The following is a 23,892-nucleotide window of genomic DNA, read 5'->3' on the forward strand; positions in this document are numbered from 1 at the left end:
CACTGTTTTAAATAATTTATAGATGAAAGTGTATAACTCAAAGGAAATTTTAGATAATCATAACAGCAAAATAAAAATGAAAATACAATTATAAGTTATGAAATATGTAAGGTAACTAAAAAGGACTGAGAGGACAACTTACGAGTTTTGTTTTATCTATGCTGGTATGTATTTGCCATGGGTAAGAATATTTTTGTTTGAGACCAAGTCTCACTAAGTTATCAAGGCTAGCTTTATACTGGAGATCCTCCTGACTCAGCCATTCTAGTAGCTGGGATGTCTGGCCTGTGCCACTCACTCACCTAGCTTTGTGAGGACAATCTATAATCCTAAATGCTTACATGAAAAAAGAAGAAATAGGCCGGAGAGATGTCACAGCAGTTCATAGAATTGCAAAGACCTGGATTTGGTTCAAAGCACTCACATGGTAGCCAACAACCATATATATTTTTAGTTCCATATATATAACTCTATACATAGAACTCTAGTAGATCTGCAACTTCTTTTAGCTTCCTCAGGCACCAGGTAAACATGTGATCCACGTACATAATGCAGGCAAAGCACTCATGCACTTAAAAAAAAAATCTTTTTTTAAAAAATAAGTTCTCATCAGTAGCCCAAGTTCCTCTCTAGAAACCATAAAAATAGTGAACAAAATATATTCAAAGAAGTGGGGCAGTGGTGGCACACACCTTTAATCCCAGCACTCGCGAGGCAGAGGCAGGCGGATCTCTGTGAGTTCAAGACTAGCCTGGTCTACAGAGTGAGTTCCGGGAAGGACTCCAAAGCTACACAGAGAAACCCTGTCTCAAAAAGACAAACAAACAAAGAAAGCAGAAGGGAGTAATGAGTTAAAAACTGAAAACAGTAGAGAAGTAACCATGAAATAAATGCTTGTTTCTTAAAAATCTTGCTAGCATTGATGGCAAAGATAGACAGAAAAGGCACAATTACCATTCTCAAGAATAAAATAAGGATTAGCGAAACAGAATTGTAGATGTAACCAAACGTCTTACTAAATAAGAAACACAGAACCAATGCAAAGAAGAAAGCCAAGAGGTCAGAGCTAAGAGCAAAAACCTTACCCTTCCTCCTGTGATGGTCCTACCTCTCCGAAAGAGAGCTACTTCCTGTGTTAAAGTCTTTATATAGACTTTCTGTTCTGCCTTCTCATTGGTTGTAAACCCAACCACATGACTGCCTTGTCACTGCCTGTCTGTACAGACCTCCAGGTCTTCTATGGTTGGTATTGAGATTAAAGGCGTGTATATCCAATGCTGGCTGTATCCCTGAACACACAGAGACTTACCTATCTCTGCCTACCAAGTGCTGGGATTACAAGCGTACGGCAACACCACCCAGCTTTCCTATGTCTTGCTAATAGCTCTGACCCCCGGGCAACTTTATTTATTAACATACAAATAAAATTTTAATACAAATAAAATATCACCATACAGAATCTTATTCTTTTAAATTAACAAATAGAGAATATTGTGAAAACCTTCTGGCCACAAGTTAGGTTTGTAAGAAACAGACCAATTTCTCAAAACTCACAGCTTCCAAAGTTAAACAACATGAACTATGAAGGTGATAGTTTGTACTCCTTGAGTGCTGAAGAAATAAAATTATTGACGAAAAAGTTGAGCATGATAGCACGTCTAAAATGCAGTGTTCATAAAGCAAATTCAGAAAAATCATTAACTTGTGACCAGCCTGTGCTACATAGTTAAGATCTAAGCTGACTTGTGCTTCATAGAAAGAAACTGTCTTCAGAAATCTTAAACCAAAACAAACAAACAAACAAAAAAAAGAAATCTTTATCCCCAGATCATTGTATTAGACACTTTAACAGAAGTATTAGTGTAATCATCATTAATTTTTATCTCTTCCCTCATAATTAGGGAATGTATCATTTTGTTTTTACTACTATAATGAAATACTTGATGTAAGCCACATTATATATTTAAAAAAAACCCAATAAACTGGCAGTTCGTAGGTTGGAAAATATTACACCTATATTAGTCTGAGTTTCTTGAAGATGCCATAATTGATGGTTCATGCTATTGTGTGAGTCTCTTATGAGGAAGCAATCTTATGTCAATAAGAAGCCAAAGGACAATTCAAGGTTTGGATTCTTTTTTTTTTTAAGATTTATATATTTATTATGTACACAGTGTTCTGCCTGCATGTATGCCTGTATGCCAGAAGAGGGCACCAGATCTCATTACAGATGATTGTGAGCCACCATGTGGTTGCTGGGAATTGAACTCAGGACCTCTGGAAGAGATGTCAGTGCTCTTAACCTCTGAGCTATCTCTCCAGCCCATGAATGTGTTCTTATAACTTACTTTCATGAAAAATAATTCACTATCCCCTAATAACTGCTTTTATAAACATATACAGATTTTTTTTACTGAGCACAATTTTTTTCATAATATATATTTTGATCATATTCTTCTGAGATCCTCCCCACCTACCTGTGTACCCAACTTTATATACTATCTCCCTACCTTCACTCTCTCAACAAAAAATAAAAACCAATAAAATAAAAAATAACAAAGCAAAAAGTGAATGTGAACACAGACATACAACCATGGAGTCTGTTTGTGTTGGTCAATACCACCTGGGCATGGGACCTACCCTGGAATGTGGTTGATATAACCAGTAACACTCCTTTGAAGAAAACTTTTTTTTTTCTTTCCTAGCAAGTATCAATTAGAAATAGTTTCCTGGTTATGGGTGGGACTTTGTTCATTTATCCCTTCCTGTGATGAGATTTTGTCTGGTGTGAACTTATATAGGTATTGTGTATGCTGTCATTGTCTCTTTGAGTTGATGAGTATCTCCCTGTTACCTTGGAGTCATCACTCTTTAGCTCTGACAATCTTTCCACCTCTTCTTCCTCGTAAATCCCTGAGCCTTGAGCGGAGGAATTTAGTAAAGACATCCCATTTAGGCTTGAATGCTTCAGAGTCTCTCATTCTCTGCATAATATCAAGTTGTAGGTCTCCGTGTTAATCACCATCTACTGCAAGAAGAAGCTTCTCTGATGAGGGCTGAGTGATACACTGACCTATTGGTTTAGCAGTTTGGCATCAGGGGTCGTTTTATTGCTATGTTCATTTAACAGAATAATAATAGTAGATTTTTTTTCTAGTGCCCTTGACCAATCTAATCCCCGTAGAACTACTTTAATCCCTTTTATGGCCAACACATTGTATTACCTAATGATTATCCCCAGTACGCTACATCTTTTATGTTCCCATCACCATCTCCAAATCACCATCCTGAGGAGCAAGCCTCCAACGCATGAACCCATTGGAAACACCCTCAAATCATATCAGAGAGATAGCAAGAGAAAATATTTCTCATTCCATTTTACGAAACTGATATATTCCTGATACATAAGCCACAGAAACAAAGTTAAAACAAAGAAAGTAGCAGACCACTCCTATCTCTCATTAACTTAAATTTGTTAATAAAAGATTATTAATGAAAGCTAACAATGTATGAAAATATTTATACATCTTGACCAGTTAAGATTTGAAATATGCTAAACTAGCTTTAGAAAATAACTGTATAATCTGCCATATAAGCAAGCCTAAAACTGACAAAATTTATTCACAGAATTTTTGAAGAAAGGGTATTTGATGTAATCCCAAGCCCTTTCATGATGAGAACTCTCTGCAAAGTAGGAATAAAGATGAATTTCTTTTCCTATTAAGAGAGTACAGAGAGAAAAAGAGGAAGAAGACAAACCACAAAACTCTAGGTAACATTTGATAGTGAAAGGATGAATATTTTTACCCTATGGCTAGGAATAAAATAATCCTTTCTTCTCTTACTGTCTTTATTCGGTTCAGTACCGGAAACTCTAAATAGCATGGTAAGGCAAGAAGAGTTAAAAGCCTGACATATTACAAATTAAAAAGAAAGCAATCCCTGTTTGCATATTACTCGACTGTGTATACATAAAAGTATACTAAGAAGTAATTTTAGTTCATTTGTGAAATACAACACCAGAGGAAAAAAGAAATTATCTTTCATTTACTTCCAACAACAAATGATGAAATCTGATATTTAGAGCAGCACAACATACAAATTCTCCAGAGAAAATAAGATGGCTATATATTTACTTAAGATTGCATGCCTTTAATCCCAGCACTCGGGCGGGGCGGAGCGGGGGCAGCCTGGTCTACAGAAGCAAGTTCTAGGCCAGCCAAGGCTGTACAGAGAGACTATGTCTTGAAAACAAACAAAAAGATTACACATATGCTGAAAACCACAAAATGCTAAATACATAACATATTTAAAGAAATGGAGAGATAATAGGGGCAGGAGAGATGACTCAGTCATTAACAGCACATATGGTTCTTGCAGAGGACCCAGATTCAGTTCCCAGCATTCATGTGGTGGTTTTATCATCTATAATCTGTAACTTCAGTTGCAGAGAATCTGATGTCTCTTCTGGCCTCTGTGCACGACAATAAAGCACATCGTACACAGTCATACATGCAGGCAAAACACTCATTCACATAAAATAAAAATAAATACATATAAAAAATTGGAAACATATACCACATCCAGAGATGGAAAGATTCAACATAGTAATGTTAATTTTCTAAAAATTTTAACCTATAATTTTCACATATTTCCTTTTGAATTTTTAATAAGTTTTTAAAATTATATAAATTTGTTGTAAAAATTATATGCAAAGGGATAGAACCTTTGGGAAAAATTAATTGAGCTGACTAACTTTACTTAATTATATAAACTGTAAGTACAGTATTCAAAATTATAAAGTTAAAAAAAAAAACTAGACATGTAGATCAACGAGCAGAATAGAGAATCCACAAAGAAACTTACACTATGTTCAGTTCATTTTTAATGAGCTTCATTTGTAATACATAGGACAAACTAAGATTTATTTGATGTATACTAGACCAAAACTAATAAAACTACACTTTTAATCTATAAGCTAAAACTAATAACTATGATCTTAATTTTTGATGCATCAAATTCTGCAAAGTGTTTGGAGCTTGGAGAAATGACTTAGCACTTCTGAATGCTTGATGCTCTTGCAGAGGACCTGAGTTCAATTCCCAGCCCCGATGTCAGTTGGCCTACTACAACCTGTAACTGTAGTTCGAGGGGTTCATTGACCTCTTCTGGCCTCCATAGGCACATGTCACACACACACACACACACACACACACACACACACACACACACACACGCACACACGTATGAACGCTAATAAAAATAAAATTTTTAAATGTGTTTTTAATAATAAGTGATGCTTGCATGAAATTAGAGAACCATGAGAAGGGAAAAAAAGGTGTGGAGGTAGTGGGAGGGGGCAATAGGATACATAGGACATAAAAATGGAAATGAAGCTACTGGAGGTAGAAGAATACAAGGGGTCAGAGGGATAGGATAGCATATTTAGAGAGAATCAACAAAAGCAATGTTTAAAAATACTATGATGAAACCTAACACTTTATATAATAATTTTTTAAAAATTCTTAAAAATTAAAAAGAGAAGGCATCATTGGATAACCATAGCCAGCAATGTAAAACACAACCTTTACCCTAACTTTAAACTTTACAACAAAGCGACCTCAAAATATGCAATTGAGTTAAAAATAAAACTATAGAAAGTATCATCCAGACCATTAACACCTAGGTCTAAATGGAGTTTTCTTGGACTCAGCAACCAAAGTATCCACACATTGAAATTCTTCTTTATTGAAAAGCATCCACAATTAAATTCTTTTCTACAAAGAACCTGTGAGACAGTGCAAAGATAGGATGCACTTATAAAGAAATTATTTGTAACCACATGTTAGTAAAGGGTTTTAACCAGAATAAAGAAACTCTTAAACTCTGAATTAACAAAATACTTAGAAAATGGTCAAAAGACATAGAGAGATATTTTATTTAAGACAATAGACATAATGACAAACACATGAAAAGTTATTGAATTTCATTAGCTGTTAAGTGAATACAAATCAAAATAACAATGCAATTTCATTGCACACTTGGGGAAATGAATGTCATAAAATGATAGCACTTCCTACTGGAGGGGATGTAGATAAACCAGACACCCAGACATTGTTAGAATATAGAATTGTGGAGCTACTCTTTAAATGATGGATCATTTCCTTACAAAGTCATTATGCTCTGACCTATCATGTTGCATTATCTATTTAGCATTCATCCCAAGGAATGAAACCCTATGCTCATGCATAAATTGTATGTGATTATTCCAGTGGCTTTCTTTGCAAAAGCCCAAAACAGGAAAGTAAATGCTCTTTAGTAGGTGAATAACTAAACAAAGGGTTTTTATATTCATATTGTGAAATAATATTGACATATCCAAAGTAGAAATAATGAACTACAGATGAATTGATTTTAAGATCAAGCTGAATGGGTGGTGCGGAAGAGCCTGCTTTCAAAGATTATGTTTGAAATCCTTAAAATAACCAAGTCTAGTCTTGGAGATAGAAATAGGAACAAAGGTTGCTGTGTATGTAAACGTATAGCACAAATGCCTGGAGAGATGGATAAGTGGTTAAGAGCATGAATTGGTCTTGCAGAAGACCCGTGTGTTTCCCAACACCCACATTGCACTTCTTGCAACCATTTTTACCTCCAGCTCCATGGAACTCAGTGGCCTCTTCTGCATTCTTATGCATATAACACAAACACATAATTGTTTTTAAAACCATTTTTAAAATAGCATGACAAAATATTTTTTATGTAACTCTTACATATCTTGACTGTGGTTGTGATTACACCAATCTAATATAGAAGTAAACACAAATTTATATAAAAATCAGTGTGGTCTAAAGAAGGTTGGAAGAGTATATCATTATTTACTTTTGCTTGTAATTATCTATTAGAGTTATACAAATTATTTATACTAGGTGAAAGGTGTATATGTGGTTTCTCTATTTTTTATAATTACCTGAATATTTGCAACTACCTAAAATTATTTTTAATACTTAACCTGAAAGTTATATAACCATACTTTAAATTTATATACAATTTGAGAAAAAAAATCTTTGTCAATAAGTTTACATTTAGAAATGTCATTTGTCTGTTAGTAAAGCTATTTAATTTTTCTCATAGTTCTTTGCAATTTCTTTTATAGATGTTTTTAGTCATCTATTATTGCTTTCCACAATAAATGGCATATATCTCTCAATATTTTATGTATATGCACAGATTTTTTTCTCTAATTTATATTCTATTTTTATTTTAATATAATAGAAGTGCAAGATAATTTAAAAATGAATTATTAGTAAATTTTTTAAGCAAATGCAACATGTGGAACTCTCAAACTATTCATTCCTCAACAACACAATCATAATTGATATAAATTATTTAAAAAGAATTATTTCAAGTATATACTTATTGCTTTAAGAGTTTATTGCAAAATAATAAATATATTCATGTAAAGAAACTATGTATAAAGTAAAACAGACTCTGTAACACTTAAACTACAGCTTAATCCTTCATTCACCCTGATTGAATCTAATGGACACTTTTCTCTGGGAAGGTGTGACCTAGAGTATGGGAATTTCTCTCCATTTAAAAGTTATTTATTTCTCTAAGACATTCTTCCATCTTTTTTGTATCTTCAACTCCATCTTGTGGAGGCTAAATATCTGATCAGTGTGATAATAAAAGAAAGTTTCCTTTCCTCTATATATCCCTCACTCATAGGATTAGAGCCCTGGTTTAGATACAGTAATGCTAGAACTTTGTGGCCCCAATCACACCTAAAACAGCTTTTTCACAGGGCAAGAGCATGAAGATACTAAAGATTAGCCCAGAAGACTAAGAACTACTGTCCCTACTTAGTATTTTGGACAGAAGAAAGAGGTCTTTGCCCAGACAGAGAATCAGTCCATAACTACAGCTTGCTCCAAAGGCCTTTACAAGGAACTGATGTCTTGCATGTGGGGAAAATCAAGTCTAAGCATACTCTCTGAAACAATGGTGGTTTGGGTGGTAATCAAACAAGAGGATGTTGATTTTCACTTTATTAAGAACAAGAAATTAAACCAGCCAGCTTACCAGAAAGAACCTGAAGTAGAAGTGACTAAAAAGAATCCCCTAGCCGGGCGGTGGTGGCGCACGCCTTTAATCCCAGCACTCGGGAGGCAGAGCCAGGCGGATCTCTGTGAGTTCGAGGCCAGCCTGGACTACCAAGTGAGTCCCAGGAAAGGCGCAAAGCTACACAGAGAAACCCTGTCTCGAAAAACCAAAAAAAAAAAAAAAGAGAATCCCCATGGAGTCAGAACAAAAACTCACGTTGACAGGTGAGGGGTAGAGAGGTTATACAAAGACAAGAAATAAAGGAAACTCTACCAATCTTCCCATGTTGACCTGTGAACATCCCTCAGCTGACCCCCACACCCTTCAACAAGTTAGATATCAGAAACTTTACCATAAGTAGAAGTAAACTTTACTGAATTTGCCTAGTGAATTCAATAAGCAAACAAGGAACAACCACAAAAAGCCTTGGAGATGGGGAAGTAGAATCAATATCCATATTTGCTTCAGTGTATTATATGAACTATATAGTTTTCAACAAAAAGTGTTATACATTGATAGAATGGAAGAATGTGGCACAAACACAGGGGGAAAAGTAGGAAAATGAAACTGCCTATGGCAGCCTATCTAAATACATTCAGAAGAAACCAATAGGAAATAGTGTTGAAAAACCAACCTCTTATGATCACATCTCATCAAATGGTATGTGAGTCCGAATTCTCAGGAGACACAGAAGCAATAGGAGATACACAGGTACATAAAAGATTTCTTTTGAGAAGGGACTCATGATAATGAAGTTCATCACATGACATACAATCTGCAAACTAGATAGTGAAAGACAGAAATAAATCCATCAATCTAGGGTCAAAAGTCTAAGAACAATAGAGCTGATGACATAACTCCCATGCTAAAGCCAAATGTTTGAAAACCAGTGGTTGCTGCTTTAAGTTACAAGTTCCATGGTCTCAAACTCAGATGTCTAAATGGAGAAGATTGATGTCCAAGCATAAGTGAGGGCCATTGGAGAAGAGAGTTTTTAAATAATTATGTGCTTGATCTGCTAGAGGATATCATTTTAAAAAATATTTTTAATTTGAAAAATCAAATTCACTACTGAAGTTGAAAGTATAACTGGAATAGAAGGTTCAACAACAGGATTCAACACATTTGTATTAGAAGGAGGAAAAATGTCAGTGAAATAAAGGGATATAAATAGGAAAGGAAAAAAGGGAAAGTATCTTCATTTGCAGATGGTATTATTATGTTTATGAGTTTGTAAGACTCCACCAGAAAACTCTTAGAACTGATAAACATGATTAGTAGAGTAAGATTACAAAATTAGCATGGTAGCCTTCCTACATACCAAGAACAAACATGCTAAGATAGAAATCAAGGCAAATAACCATCAGAATGGCAGTTATTAAGCTAAGTAATGGGGCCAGTGGGATGGCTCAGTAGGGAAAGATACTTTCTAATGAAGCTTGACTTTAAAAAGCCTGATGTAGTGGTGCAAATTTGTATTCTCAGCACTCAATTCTCCTGAGCACACAGACTCAGGAGAATTGACCAGAACGTAGCTGGCTGACTGCAATACTCTGCAAAAGCCTCAACATGGTACAACAAGAGAACTATGTCCTGAAAGTTGTTCATTGACAGGCACCATAGCATAGGTATGCTCTACACATGTACAAGTGTGTATGCATATGCACACATACACACTCCTAATTTTTTTTAAATAAACCTTGCAAGAAAACAGTAACAAATTCTAGCAAGGATATGAACAAATGGAAATGTCTATGAATTGGTGGGAATGGAGATGTAAACTAAAGCAGCCACTTAAGTTAGTGTGGGGTTTTATAAAAAAAATGAAGATAAAACTTTCATATGACCTAGCTATGCACTCCTGGATATTTACAGGAAGGGGGAAGGTAAGAAAGGAGATTGGGGATTGAGGGACAATATACTGAGCATGTATGAAAAGAAAAATAAATAACAATAATAAAAGAAATAGATCATTATCAGCATGAGTGAAAGCTTTCTGTACCCCATTACTAGTTACTACTCCTTACCTCATTCAAAAGGATTTACTGTTCTCAGGTCAACACCATGAATTATCTTTATCCTTTTGGGCTTTATATCCACCGAATGAGTGCTATCTTTTCATTAGTATAGAACAATTTGATTATCCATTCTATTGTTGGAAAACACTTAAGTTGTTTTGAACTATATGCTATTGTGAATAATCTAACAATAAGTAGTCTTACATGTTTATTGATGTACGTGTGTGCATTCCCATTAGATTTGCACCTAGTGAACAGAATAAGACCCAAAAATACTAAATTAGAGAATATGCAAATGTGTCAGCAGAATTTTCCTTTACCAACAGATGCTCCCAAATAAACACACTGAGGCTTATATTAATTACAAATGCTCAGCCAATAGCTCAGGCTTGTTACCAGCTAACTCTTACATTTTAAATTAACCCATATTTTTTACCTATGCTTCGCGATGTGGCTTGGTACCTTTTCTCAGTATGACGTGCCTATCTTGATTCTCTCTGAGTCTACTTGTGACTCCTCTGATTCTGCCCTTCTTCTTCCCATCATTCTCGCTTTGGCTTTCCCACCTATCTTTATCCTGTTCAGCTATTAGCCAGTCAGCTTGTTTATTAAACCAGTCACAGTGGCATATATTCATACAATGTAAAGGAATATTCCACACAAATGAGTTTTACTTACTAGAACCTGAATTTTCCCAGGTGAATAGAGCAATTTGCATTCTCTTAAACCTTTTCTGAGAATTTTAGTTTGCTTTACATTATAACAGTAGTGAGTAAGCCTGTTGAGTATCATTGTATATGTTCTTCTTGGCCATTTGCATATCCCTATTTATTATATACCTGTAACACGAATCCTAATTGGTCTTATAATAAAAACCCAGAGCCAGATATTGGGGTAAATGCTGAAAGATAAGAAAACAAGATGCAGCTACTTCTCACCTCACCAACTCTTCAGCCAAAAGTGGAAGATCTTGACTCCATGAATCCCCTGAGTTCTCAGCCTAAAGGGCTTGAATTCCTGTCTCCTCCCATCTTATATGCCTTTCTCCACCCAGTCATATCACTTCCTGTCTCAATCTTCATAGTGCTGGAATTAATAGTGTGTGTGCTTCCCAAATACTGGTAGCAAAGGCATGAGATCTCAAATGCTGGGATTAAAGGTGTGCCACTACTGCCTGGCTCTGTTTCTCTTTTAGACAGGATTAATCTCATTCAGTCTAGGGTGTGGCCTTGAACTCACAGAGATCCAGATGATCTCTGCTTCTGCTTCCCAGTGCTAGGATTAAAGGTGTGTACCACCACTGCCTAGCCTGTTTAATCTAGTGGCTGGCTTTGTCCTCTGATCTTCAGGCAAATTTTATTTGTTAGAGTACAAGCAAAATATTACCATATATACCTGTTAGTCCTCTCTGTAAACATTACTTTATCTGTCTTGTCCTCATTTATTAGCAAGTGTACCTAGCATGCCCTGGATGTAAGTCCTATGATACATATACTGCACATACATATTTCCGTTATCCTTCCTGTTTTTACTCTCTTAAAAGTGTCTTTGCTGAGCAACATTCCTGATGTTAATGAGTTAGCTCTTTCACTTTCAGTTACAGTTAGTAGGTAAATATTTAATGGTTCAATAAATGATTCTGAAAGAGTTCAATTACCAAGATGAAGAGGAAATTGTATTGTTAGCGTTTAGGCATTTGTACTGGTCTACCCTTAGAGTCCTGACAGGATATATCCTCAGCTGCAGCCATTAAGAGCACCCCCTGTGCACATTCACTATGTTTCCTTATAAAAGGTCTTACCCACCACCTATCTCTTTTCTTTTTCTTCCTTCACTCTTGTCCCCAGAGACCAATCTCTGCCCCCTTTTCTGCCCCTTATGTCCCTTCCCCTCAATAAACCTTCCACATGGGCCCTGTTGTATGGTGTGAATCCTTCCCACCATTTTTAAAATACAACACGTATTTTATCAAGTAACACCTTTTTAAATTAAGTGTTTTAAAAGAAAATGCTCAGAATACTTAAGTCTGGAAGATCACCTTTGAGTGTTAGAGAAAAACCTCAGTAAAGTATTTTATCTTAGCAAATTTCTTATTGATATAGTATATTACTTAATTTTAGTATATGTGCTGCCGAAGCGAGCACAATATAGTATATTACTTAAAATAACAATACTGTGATAGCTAGTCTAAGAGTTCTATCAACTGTGTTCTATTAGCTGTCTTCACTAACAATCCAATTCTTTCCTGTGAAATGTATATGCTTAGGTCAGTTACAGTGATATTAGGCAGAGGTGCTATTTTTAATCAAATTCTAAGTATTTTTCCAAGTAATGCCTATTATAAAAGGAAATTAGTAACATTGATCATTTTTACAATACACTAAGCAGTAAATTCAGAAGGGTGTGCTATTCCAAGAGCAGAAACAATTACCAACTACTATTTAAACATTATATTAACATTTTTGTTTTCATACCATTTTCACCTTTTTTTCATTTAAACTTTTGTTCATTTGTGTATTACTTTGCTGTTAAGCATATTAAAGACATAATTTTAGCCTTTTTTCCAATTGCCCCAGCATCATTTTTAAGTTTTAACTTTATTTTCCAACTGATAGAAGAGGCTTCTTCAGAGTCTCTTCCATTTCTGTTTCAGAGACCAACTGTTGAAATTAATGTCTTCTTCATGATTGTATATATTTAATTTTTCAATAAGTATTAATCTAGGCTTTGTTACAACTCTTTGAAGTCTATGACTACTTTGTGCTAAGTATTTTGCTGGGAGGTAGAAATGTAGTAAAGCAAATACCACTCTTTTTAACCTGTATATTGAGACAATAATTATGATACTGTCATATTGTAGGATACACACAAATACACAATTAGGAGAGGCGAGACACACACACAGAGGAACCAATACTATGCCCGGGTTCCTGGCATAGCACTCTAAAGTCCTTATCTATAAGATGCTAGGGAAGTGGTTTGCTTTACTCTTTGCTCTTTGATTACAGTTTTTGATGCAGAGCTCCTAAGTGTCGTCTTTGTGATTCTCCTGTCAATTTTTTTAGATGAAATTTCACTATGTGGGGCATAATAAATTCCATAATGATGCCTATAGTGTGGTTAAAAACTTGGCCTCAGTGTGGAAAATGGAAACATGAAAAGCCCGAAAAGCTAATAGTCAATCTCATTTTGACTTCCCTTGTGCCAGAACAGGAGGTGTCTGGGTCCTCTCAATCTGTATGACTTGCAGTTAGTAGTTTTCTTCTCTCTCTCTTTCTAAGACATGAAATAGCCTACTGGGTGTTTCTTTTCTTGCAGAGCTTCTGATTTGATGAGAAAGCAATGAATTAGTATAAATTATTTTATAACAGAATATATGATAATGAAGAAATCTAAGATCCCTGTTCTGGTAGTATAGAAGAGATGTTAATTCTGGCTGTAAGAACAGGTAATTGTTACTAAAGTAAGTTACTTGTTGAACTTGAAGAATAGTAAACTAATTTTTCTAAATATACTGGTAAGTATACGTAATAAGAAACTTTTAAAAAACGTTAATGTCCTAAGCTACAGGAAATAATTTAACTGGTAGAATTTTGAAAAAATGTAGGAAATATTACCAAAGAAACACTACCCAGGGAAATATAAACAATTAAAAATATAGACTATTTTATTTTATTTTATTTTTTTTTTTTTTTTGGTTTTTCTAGACAGGGTTTCTCTGTGTAGCTTTGCGCCTTTTCCTGGAACTCACTTGATAGCCCAGGCTGGCCTCGAACTCACAGAGATCCGCCTGGCTCTGCCTCCCAAGTGCTGGGATTAAAGGCGTGCGCCACCAACGCCCGGCTTTTTTTGGGGGGGGAGGGGGAGGGGGGACTATTTTAATTTTTAATGTTTGATTGACTTGAAAATCAATATAGGACTTTGATAATAGGAGTAGTGGTATGATATAATTGATGCTAAATAAACATGAGAATTTTTTTCTGAGTATATATAAGAAAAATAGTACAAACTGTAACAATTAACCTTCCTGTTCCACTAGTAACCCAGAATAGAGATCAAGATCCTGGTTTAAATAGAATACAACATTGTCACACTAATAGTAAAGATACTGTCACTCTAATACTGATTAGTTTCCAATTATTGTCTATTGACTGTTTGTGATTTTCAATTTTTCAGTGTCATAAAGCAAATGACACCGAAAACTATTAGTATTTGAAACTGTACCACTACAACAAAGAAAAAACATTTTACTAAAGGCATATATGTGGATAAAACACCCACACAAATTAAGTAAATAGATAAATAAATGATAGGAATTATCAAGCCAAAACATAAAGGCATTTTGAGTAAAATAAAAGACTATTGAAAGAGAAAAACTAGTATCAAACAGTGATTGATTACTTAGGCATAAATAACAAGAGGGGAGAGGTTTTTTATTTTATTTATTTATATTTAATTTATTTATTATGTACAGTGTTCTGCCTGAATGTAAGTCTGCACACCAGAAGAGGGCACCAAATATCATTAAAGATCACCATGTGGTTGCTGAGAATTGAACTCAGGACCTCTGGAAGAGCTGGCAGTGCTCTTAACCTCTAAGCCATCTCTCCAGCCCATTTTATTTTATTTTTGAGATTATAATATAATGATATCATTTCTCCCCGTCCCTTTCCTCTCTCCAAACCAACCATATACCTCTCCTTACTCTCTTTCAAATTTATGGCCTATTTTTTCATTAACTCTTATTCCATGGATATACATATATATGTATATTTATATGTATATGTATATTTAGGTATTCATATACCTAACTATAACCTACTCAGTCAGTGTAATATCACTCATGTATAAGTTTTCATGGCTGACCACTTGGTATTGGATAACCATTTAGTGTTTTCTCCCTTGGAAAACACTATTTCTCCCACTCTCAGCATTCCTTAGTTGCTTGAAGTTTAGGGTTGCCTTTTTGTAGGATTTAGGCCTCATGGTCTTTTCTCTGTCTCCTTTTCATTATTTTGCATTGTTTCATTTCTTTATAATTTATAGGTATTGTTTTTAAAAGTAAGTAAATTTTAAGCAACAAATTAGTGTTCATACTTAATTCTTTTGATTGTGAGTAGTTTAACTCTTCTTTCCTCTTCATATTCAAAAAGTTCAGGAACAAATTTTTCACTCAACATATATATTTGGTACAAAATATATATGGTACGGTAGCTTAAATAACCATAAACTTTCAATAACTACTCCAATTAAGAGGTAAACTTGATTTTCACAGTCTCACCCTTCTATCTTCCTTTATCTAGTAGAATGCGGCAGAAATAATGAAATGTGAGTTCTGATCGCTAGATATCAGTTTGTTTGTTTGTTTTCCGAAACCCTGTACTATAATGTAAGGAAATATAGGCTAGACAAAGGATTGTCAGAAACCACATGGAGATAAAAGCCTAGTGATTTGCACCAAACCCTCCGACATTTAGCTAAGACTGACTGATTCTTCTGCTTTAGTTAAACCAGTATTATTTCAGTCACAGATGTGAACCCTCCAACTCCAAGGCCAAAACCAAACATACCAGACTAAGCCAGAAAGAAAAGAATTTGTGAGAAATAATAGATCACTGGTATTTTGTTGTTGTTGTTGTTGTTGTTGCTGCTGCTGCTTTGTTTTTATCACTAGGTTTTTGGTATACATAAATGCATCAGTAGAATACAGGTACAGTTATTTCTGAGTTAGCATTATTGCATTCTTTTTATGCATTAACTACTCCCAGTTTCTGCTGTATTAGTTGTAAATTGATCTATTTTTCATATTGAGTGACAAAATAGATCTGAGAGTAAAACTACTGAAATACAATGGAATGAGAAGAAAGAAGAAGGGGCTATCTGGTTTTTTTCTCATAACTTTTTTTTTTTTTTTTTTTTTTTTTTTTTTTTTTTTTTAGATATACTTATTTTATGCAGACGGGTTTTTCCTGATCTTCTTTAGTCCTTTGCCTATGGTTAATTTTAGCTCTTTGGGCATACTTAAAAGTTTTTAAGTCTTTGTTTTGTACGGATAATATTTGAGCTTCCCAGTGGATGGAACTGATGAACATCATAGTAATATAGCAAGCCAGATTCAGAAAGACAAATGTAGGTTTTGTTTTATATACAGAATCTATATTTTAAAAATATAAGTAGAAGAGAGAGCATGAGAAGTGGAACATTACCAGTGGGAGGGAAGATAAGATAATGGAGGGTGAATGATCCAAGTGTGGTATATGTGCTATAATGTAATGAAATTCATTTTGTATAGCAAATACATACTAAAAATAATAAGCAGTTCTCTCAGTTTTATATAATGGCTCTGTCTAGGGAACTCCTTCAACACTTACATTTGTACTAAAGCAGAAGTGAATGTGTGGGTTCTTTTTAGTATCTCTCTTCCTTTTCCCCCTTCTCCATGGTTACAATATATAGCCCAAGCTGTCCTTGAACTTGCTGTCTCCAACTCTAGTTTCAAATTTGTAATCCACTATTGTTGGCCTCCTGAGTACTGAGTATTGTAAGCATGTACCACCACATCATAACTGGCTTTGAAGGTTTTTACTTTTGCAGAGATCATATATGGTAAATAAAGATCCTTCTAAATTAAAAAACTGGTAAGCCACTAATAGATTTCATTAATATGTTTTTATTTTAGTATGGTTAATTAATATTTAAAAGTATGTATTATGACTTACTATATGTTAATATTTTTAAACCAAATATTAGATTGCTTAAATCTATCTATGAAAAATAGCATTATTAGCATTATTATATTTTCTTTTCACTTCCCTTTCTTATCTCAAGTTTCAGTTTATTATATGAATATCAGAAAAAAATGATTGAACAACATCCAGGCCTTAATGTTGAGCTTAATTTTAAGTCATTTCAGGAATAAAGATTAAAAAGTTGAGACAGGCAAATACTAAGGCCTGTTTAAGCATGAAAGAGATTTTACAGGTGCAAAAACAAACACAGTAGGATAAATTGCTTTCTAATTAAGATGCCACAAATTACTAAGTTAAATATGATAAATTGCTAAGATAAATGACTACTTAAGATAAATTTACTTTTAAGCATGATAGAAAATAACTCAGAAAATCTATAGTGTTATAGTTAGAAAGGCATACTTCATATGATTAAGTATACATATATAATACTTTAAGGAATCTCTAAAAGTACTGGTTCATAGATCTTTGAAAGGAACAGAGAGATTCTTTATTCCCAAAAAGCTCCCAGATGATAGTGATACCAGTATTCCAATGATACTTCTGATAGGAGTTCTAGAAAACAACATACTCACAGGTCTTCTATTTTGAATGAACATGTGAGACAAAGACTGTTTTATTTAAGTATTTGCTCTCTTGTCATTTAGTGATGAGGCTGAATAAATGTATTCCATGAAACAATTTCTTTTTAAATAAATGAGCTAATGAGTCAATAACTGCATGGCTACTTGGGGCCTAGAATGTTCCTTTTAAATTTTTTAAATTATGTTTTCTTTTGTAAAAAACAGATTTTTTTCATACAATATATCCTATTATGGTTTCACCTCCCTCCACTCCTCCCACTTCTGCCTTATCTCCCTTCCTGCCAGGATCCACCCCCTTTTCTGTCTCTCTTTGAAAACAAACAGGCATCTCAAGGATAATAATAAAATAAAATCAATCATACCACAAGGGCACATGCTCAGCTATGTTCATAGTAGCATTGTTTGTAACAGCCAGAACTGGAAACAACCTAGATGCCCTTCAACTGAAGAATGGATAAGTAAAATGTGGTACATATACACAATGGAATACTACTCAGCAGAGAAAAACAATGACATCATGAGGTTTGTAGGCAAATGGATGGATCTAGAAAAAATCATCCTGAGTGAGGTAACCCAGACTCAGAAAGACAAACATGGTATGTACTCACTCATAGGTGGATACTAGATGTAAAGCAAAAGATGACTAGACTGCTACTCAGAACTCCAGGGAGGCTACCTAGTAAAGAGGACCCTAAGAAAGATACAGGGATTGCCCAATGACAGAGAAATGGATGAGATCTACATGAGCAAACTGGTCATGAGGGGAGTTAATGAAGGGCAAGAGTTGGGGGAAAGAGAGCTTAGGGGAGCGGGAGATTTCAGCTGGATCAAGAACAGAGAGGGAGAACAAGGAAAGAGATACCATGATAAATGAAGACCCCATGGGAATAGAAAGAAGCAAAGTGCTAGAGAGATCCCCAGAAATACACAAAGATACCTCCACAATAGACTACTGGCAATGGTTCGAGAGAAAGTCTGAACTGACCTACTTTGGTGATCACATGGCCGAACACCCTAACTGTCGTGATAGAACTCTCATCCAATGACTGATGGAAGCGGATGCAGAGATTCATGGCCAGGCCCCAGGTGGAGCTCCGGGAGCCCAGTCAGCAAGAGAGAGGAGGAATTGTCTGAGCGAGTGAGAATTGTTGAGACCATGATTGGAAAAAGCACAGGAACAAATAGCTAAACTAGTGGAAACACATGAACTATGAACCAATAGCTGAGGAGGCCCCGAGAACTGGATCAGGCCCTCTGGATAAGTGAGACAGTCAATTAGCTTGAACTGTTTGGGAGGCCCCCAGGCAGTGGGACTGGGACCCATCCTTAGTGCATGAGCTGGCTTTTTGGAGCCTGGGGCCTATGCTGGGACACTTTGCTCAGCCTGGGTGAAGGGAGGAGAGGACTGGACCTACCTCGACTGAATCTACCAGGCTAAGCTGAATCCCCAGGGGAGTCCTTGCCCTGCAGAAGATGGGAATGGGGGGTGGATTGGGGGGAGGGAGGGGGGGGCAAGCTGGGAGGAGGGAGGACAGGGGAATCCATGGCTGATATATAAAATTAAATTAATTATAAAATTTAAAAATAAATAAAATATAATAAGATAAAACAAAAACAAAAAATCGAATTAAAAAAAAGAAGAAGGAAAAGTGACCAAGAAAAGGTACAAGAAACAAATATAGATGCTGAGACCCATTAATTTATCCTTTTAGGAATTTCATAAAACACAAAACCAGAAACTATTATCTGTATGCAAAGGACCTGTGTGGAGGGAGATGAGATTAAATAAAAGAAAAAGAAGAAGCCCTGACATGACATTATGGAACAAGGAACATTCAAGAATTACATTGAGTTTGTTTTCTAGTGGCCATCTACTGCTGAGATATTGGTCTACTTTTAAAAGTAGTTTGTTTCCCCCATGAGACTCCCTTGGAGGAAATGAAATTTTCATTTGGAGCTGTTATCACATGGAGATAGGTTTTGTTTTAGGAATGGGAGCATGTGTCCAGTTCTCCTTTTCAGTTCTGGGACCCTATTTAGTGCAAGGCCCTGAAGGCCATGTGCAGACTGCCTCAGCCTATATGAGTTTATATGTGCATTTGCCCTGTTCTGTTTAGGTCTTGTTTCCTTTGTGTCCTCAGTCCCCTCTAGCTCTTACATTCTTTCCACCCCCTTCTCTTCCACGGGATTCCCTAAGCTCTGAGAGGAATGATTTGATGGAGACATGCCATTTAGGGCTGAGTATCTGAGGTCTCTTACTCTCTGCATATTTTCTGGCTGTCTGTGTATTTGAGGGCAATTGAGTGGAAGTGGGTCTGTCCCTGTATTTGTTCCCTTCTACTGCAGGAAGAAGTGTTTCTGATGATGGCAGAGCAAGGTACTGATTTGTGAGTGTAGCAGACTGGAGTCTTTTTATTACTACATTTCTTTAGCAGAACAGTAGTATTTGGTTTTCCTCTAAGTCACTGGTCTATCTGGTCTTAGGTTCTTGGCCACCTGATTAGTGTATGGGATGGGTTCCTTCTCATGGGCTGGGCCATAAATCCAATCAGATATTAGTTCATTATTCCCACTATTTGGTGCCACTATTGCACTAGCAAGCACATCTTGCAGGTAGGTCATCATAGATCGAAGACTTTTTGAGTAGGTTGGTACTACCTTTTTCCTTTGGTAACATGTACCCTGAAGGTACCTTCAAGTACTATCAACACTAGTCAATAGCGGTGAAGGCTTTAGGAAGGCACCAGCTTGACTCCTCTGTGTTCAAAGAGTTCTGTAGGTGTTGTCTTCAGCAATAGTGCCTCACTGTCAGTTGGTGGAGAATAACCTATAGCTTTGCCAACAGCCTGGGTTCTTTTTGGGGTTCCCATGGCACCCCTTTAGCCAACAACTCAGTGAAATGTAACCCATTTCCAATACTGGAAGCTTCATTTGGTGATAAGAGATGTTTACTTAGGGCTCTATCTCCCGTTATTTGGCCATTTTGTTTAGATTGCCCTCATATGTGTATAGATTTTAGAAGCTTCTACTGTATTGGGTTTCCATACTTCCACTCAATTGCCCTCAATTTTTTTTTATTCCCTGTATTTCCTCCCTCGTCCCCCTCTTCCCTTGCCCTCCCCACTTGATCCTCTCATTCCAGCCCACCCTGCCACACATATACACTATCCATCCATAACTATCTATTCTGTTTCCTACAGAGATCTATCCGTCCCCCAGTCCCTTATTTTTTACCTAACCTTTGGTTCAACTGATTATGACTTAGTTATCATTGATTTAACAGCTAATATTCACATGCATTATAAGCAAATATATACCATATTTATCTTTCTGGGTCTGGGTCACATCACTCAGGATGTTTTTTTTTGTTGTTTTTTTGTTTTTATTTCTGGTCTGATCCATTTACCTGCAAATTTCATGATTTTATTTTTTAAGGACTGATATTCCATTGATGTACCAGATTTTTCTCTATCCTTTCATCTGTTGAGGAACATCTAGGTTGTTCCCATTTTCTGGCTATTATGAATAGAGCAGAAATGAACAGGGTTGGCCGAGTGTCTCTGTGATAAAATGAAGCATCCTTTGAGTATATGCCTAAGAGTGTATAGCTGGATCTTGAGGTAGATCAATTTTGATTTTCCTGAGGAACCACCTCACTGATTTCCATAGTGACTGTACAGCTTTCCACTCCCACCAACAGTGGGTAAGTGTTTCTCTTACTCCACATTCTTACCAGCATGAGCTGTCATTCATTTTATTGATCTTCATCCTCTATTAGATGTATAATTTGTAAAATAATATTTTCTGGATTCTGTAGTCTGCTGCTTTGTCTGAATGATGGTGTCCTTTGCCATGCAGAAGCTTCTCAGTTTTGTGAGGTCCCATTTATTAATTGTTGATCTGAGTGCCTGTGCTAATGGTGTTCTGTTCAGAATGTCTTTTCCTGTGCAAGTGAATTCAAGACTTTTCTCACTTTCTCTTCTACCATGTTCAATGTATCTGGTTTTATATTGATGTCTTTGATCGATTTGGATTTGAATTTTCTGCAGAGTGTAAATATGAATGGATTTGCATTCTTCTACAAGCAGCCATCCAGTTTGACCAGCATTATTTATTGAATATGCTGTCATTTTTTCAAGGGTGCATTTCTGGCTTCCTGATCAAAAATAAGTTGTCCATAGGTTTGTGGTTTCATGTATGGGTCTTCAACTCAGTTCCCTTGGTCAATATGTCTGTTATTGTTCCAATACCATGCTGTTTTTATCACTATAGCTCTGTAGTACAATTTGAGGTCAGGGATGGTAAATACATCCAACAGTTCTTTTATTATTTAGGGTTTTTTTTTTCTACCCTGGGTTTATTCTAACACAAACCGTAGTCTAGAAGTGGGACCCAAGTATTATTTAAGCTTTCTTTTAAGAAATTCCTGTAAAACTAATATTGAAAAGTGCAAAACTTTCCTTACTTCAACTTGATGAAAAATATTTATTCATTAGTGGGAAAAATATAAACATAATTGAGATTCTAGCAAGTGTAGTTTGAACTCTAGTTCTTTTACTTCTATTTCATGAGCCTATGAACATTTTTCCTCATTTTGAATCCATCATAGAAAAAGGTATTTGGATTTATAATTAAGGTATGAATATTTAGGTACTAGGGTGATGTCAGGTAATAAGATTTTGTGATTAGCATATAGTTCTCAACTTCTTTAAACTGGAAAATACTTTGTACTGTTGAAAAGACCTTTAGATATGCCGTATAAGAGTACATAACAAACAAATTATCCACTATGCCATTTCTTGTGTAAGACACTTTCTTAGGTTTGGTGCTTGTGTCCTCACTTTCTGTAATCGAGAGAAGGAATATCCCACGTTGAATTGTATTTTGATCAAGTGTTAAACTTTCCAGGAATTGTCCTTAAAAAAGTCTTTATTCAATGTGGAAAGAATCTAGTTTCCATGCTGTCTGTGAGATGATTACTTAGATTTTTGAGCAAGCAAGTAAGTTCTTCTGTGTGTTTGTTTTCTTTTAGGAAACTCTGATAGACTGGTGTGATGAGAAGGAACTTAATTTGATACTAACAACTGGAGGAACAGGGTTTGCACCGCGAGATGTCACTCCAGAGGTGAGATAGAGTGCCTTTCTCATATTCAAGGAATATACTAGTTATGTTATTTTTTTTTACCATTTCCTATTTTCAATTTTTTTTCTATGACTTTTATAGGCAAAACTATTACTCATGGATATGACAATACAAATATTTGACTGTGGTCCAAAGTTTAAAAGTATTTCTTGACTTTATTTGAATTTACCCTTGAAATTGTTAAATATAAAGAACTTTGAACTGTTCTAGAAATTAGTCCTTCATTTGCTTGGTGGCAACTATACTTCAGAAGGTTATAGCAAATTTTTACCATTGCATTTCAAAATTGGATCTGAGTTTCTCTTTTTTTGAAATACCTTTGTCATTTGTCGCAAAGTGCAGTAAATAATTACTATATATTTATACTAAATTTACACTAAATTGATGAAAAGGCACGATATATTCCATATTTTAAATGTGAACATTTAAATGCAGAATTTAATAATCTAAGCAACATAACAAATGCCAATGGTTTATGGCATAGGAGTATCTTCAACACAGGCAGAAAAATTAGGGAAAGAATAAAACATGAACACAGGGAAAGGGTCTTTAATTTCTTTTTTAAAAAGCCACAAATTATTACTGTAGAGTAGTGGAACCTTATATTACCATTATGACTTGGTTCCCTTTACCCTTCAAATAAATGTTTCTGGCTCCATTTCAACTTAATATTAACTATGTTCTTCTATTTCCAAACCAGTATACTATTGTATCTACTACCTTATTATTATCAGGGTTTTTTCTTCTCTTCATTTATTAAATAATTGTTGTCTTTATTCATTTTTAAATTTGGTCAGCATTAGAGTACATAGGAATGCGTGCATAAATACAGATTGCTGGGCCCTCCCCTACAGTTTGTAATTGAGTAATACTGCACTAGATCTCCACAGTTTGTTTTTTCCAACAAGTCCTTATGTGGCATAAATGTTTTTAATCCATAGACTATACTTCTAAATTCTGAGAACTACTGTATACTTTTTGAATATATAATTTTCTAAAATAAGTCCTAAAAATTTTTATTGACTATTCTCCTATTTTAGTATCCTTCTTTTTTCTATTATTATAATTGGGATTATAAATAAAATTTATTTTCATTTAAAACATTCTGAAGAGTTGTTTTATGATAGTATTAACTTCAGCTGTGTAAGTCAAGTGATCATCCTCATGAATCTATTTAGTTTCTCTGTCCTAACTTGACACCTAACGTGAGGTAGTCATTTGACCATTTTTATAATATATGAGATTAACTGAAAAAAATACAATTGGCAGCGAAACTGTCTTTGCAAAGTTGT

At 35.2% G+C, this 23,892-nt stretch overlaps 1 protein-coding gene across 2 annotated transcripts in view; it reads left to right on the plus strand.

The window, feature by feature from the left end:
- Gphn (gephyrin) overlaps positions 1 to 23,892 on the plus strand; it is a 409,924-nt gene that overhangs the window by 128,906 nt on the left and 257,126 nt on the right. For both annotated transcript variants that reach the window (XM_059278956.1, XM_059278958.1), the window contains exon 4: positions 22,490 to 22,582. In XM_059278956.1, coding sequence (XP_059134939.1) covers positions 22,490 to 22,582 — 93 coding nt within the window. The remainder of the gene's footprint in view (positions 1 to 22,489; positions 22,583 to 23,892) is intronic.

Source organism: Peromyscus eremicus, chromosome 14 (assembly GCF_949786415.1).
Source record: "Peromyscus eremicus chromosome 14, PerEre_H2_v1, whole genome shotgun sequence".
Taxonomy (NCBI): Eukaryota; Metazoa; Chordata; class Mammalia; order Rodentia; family Cricetidae; genus Peromyscus; species Peromyscus eremicus.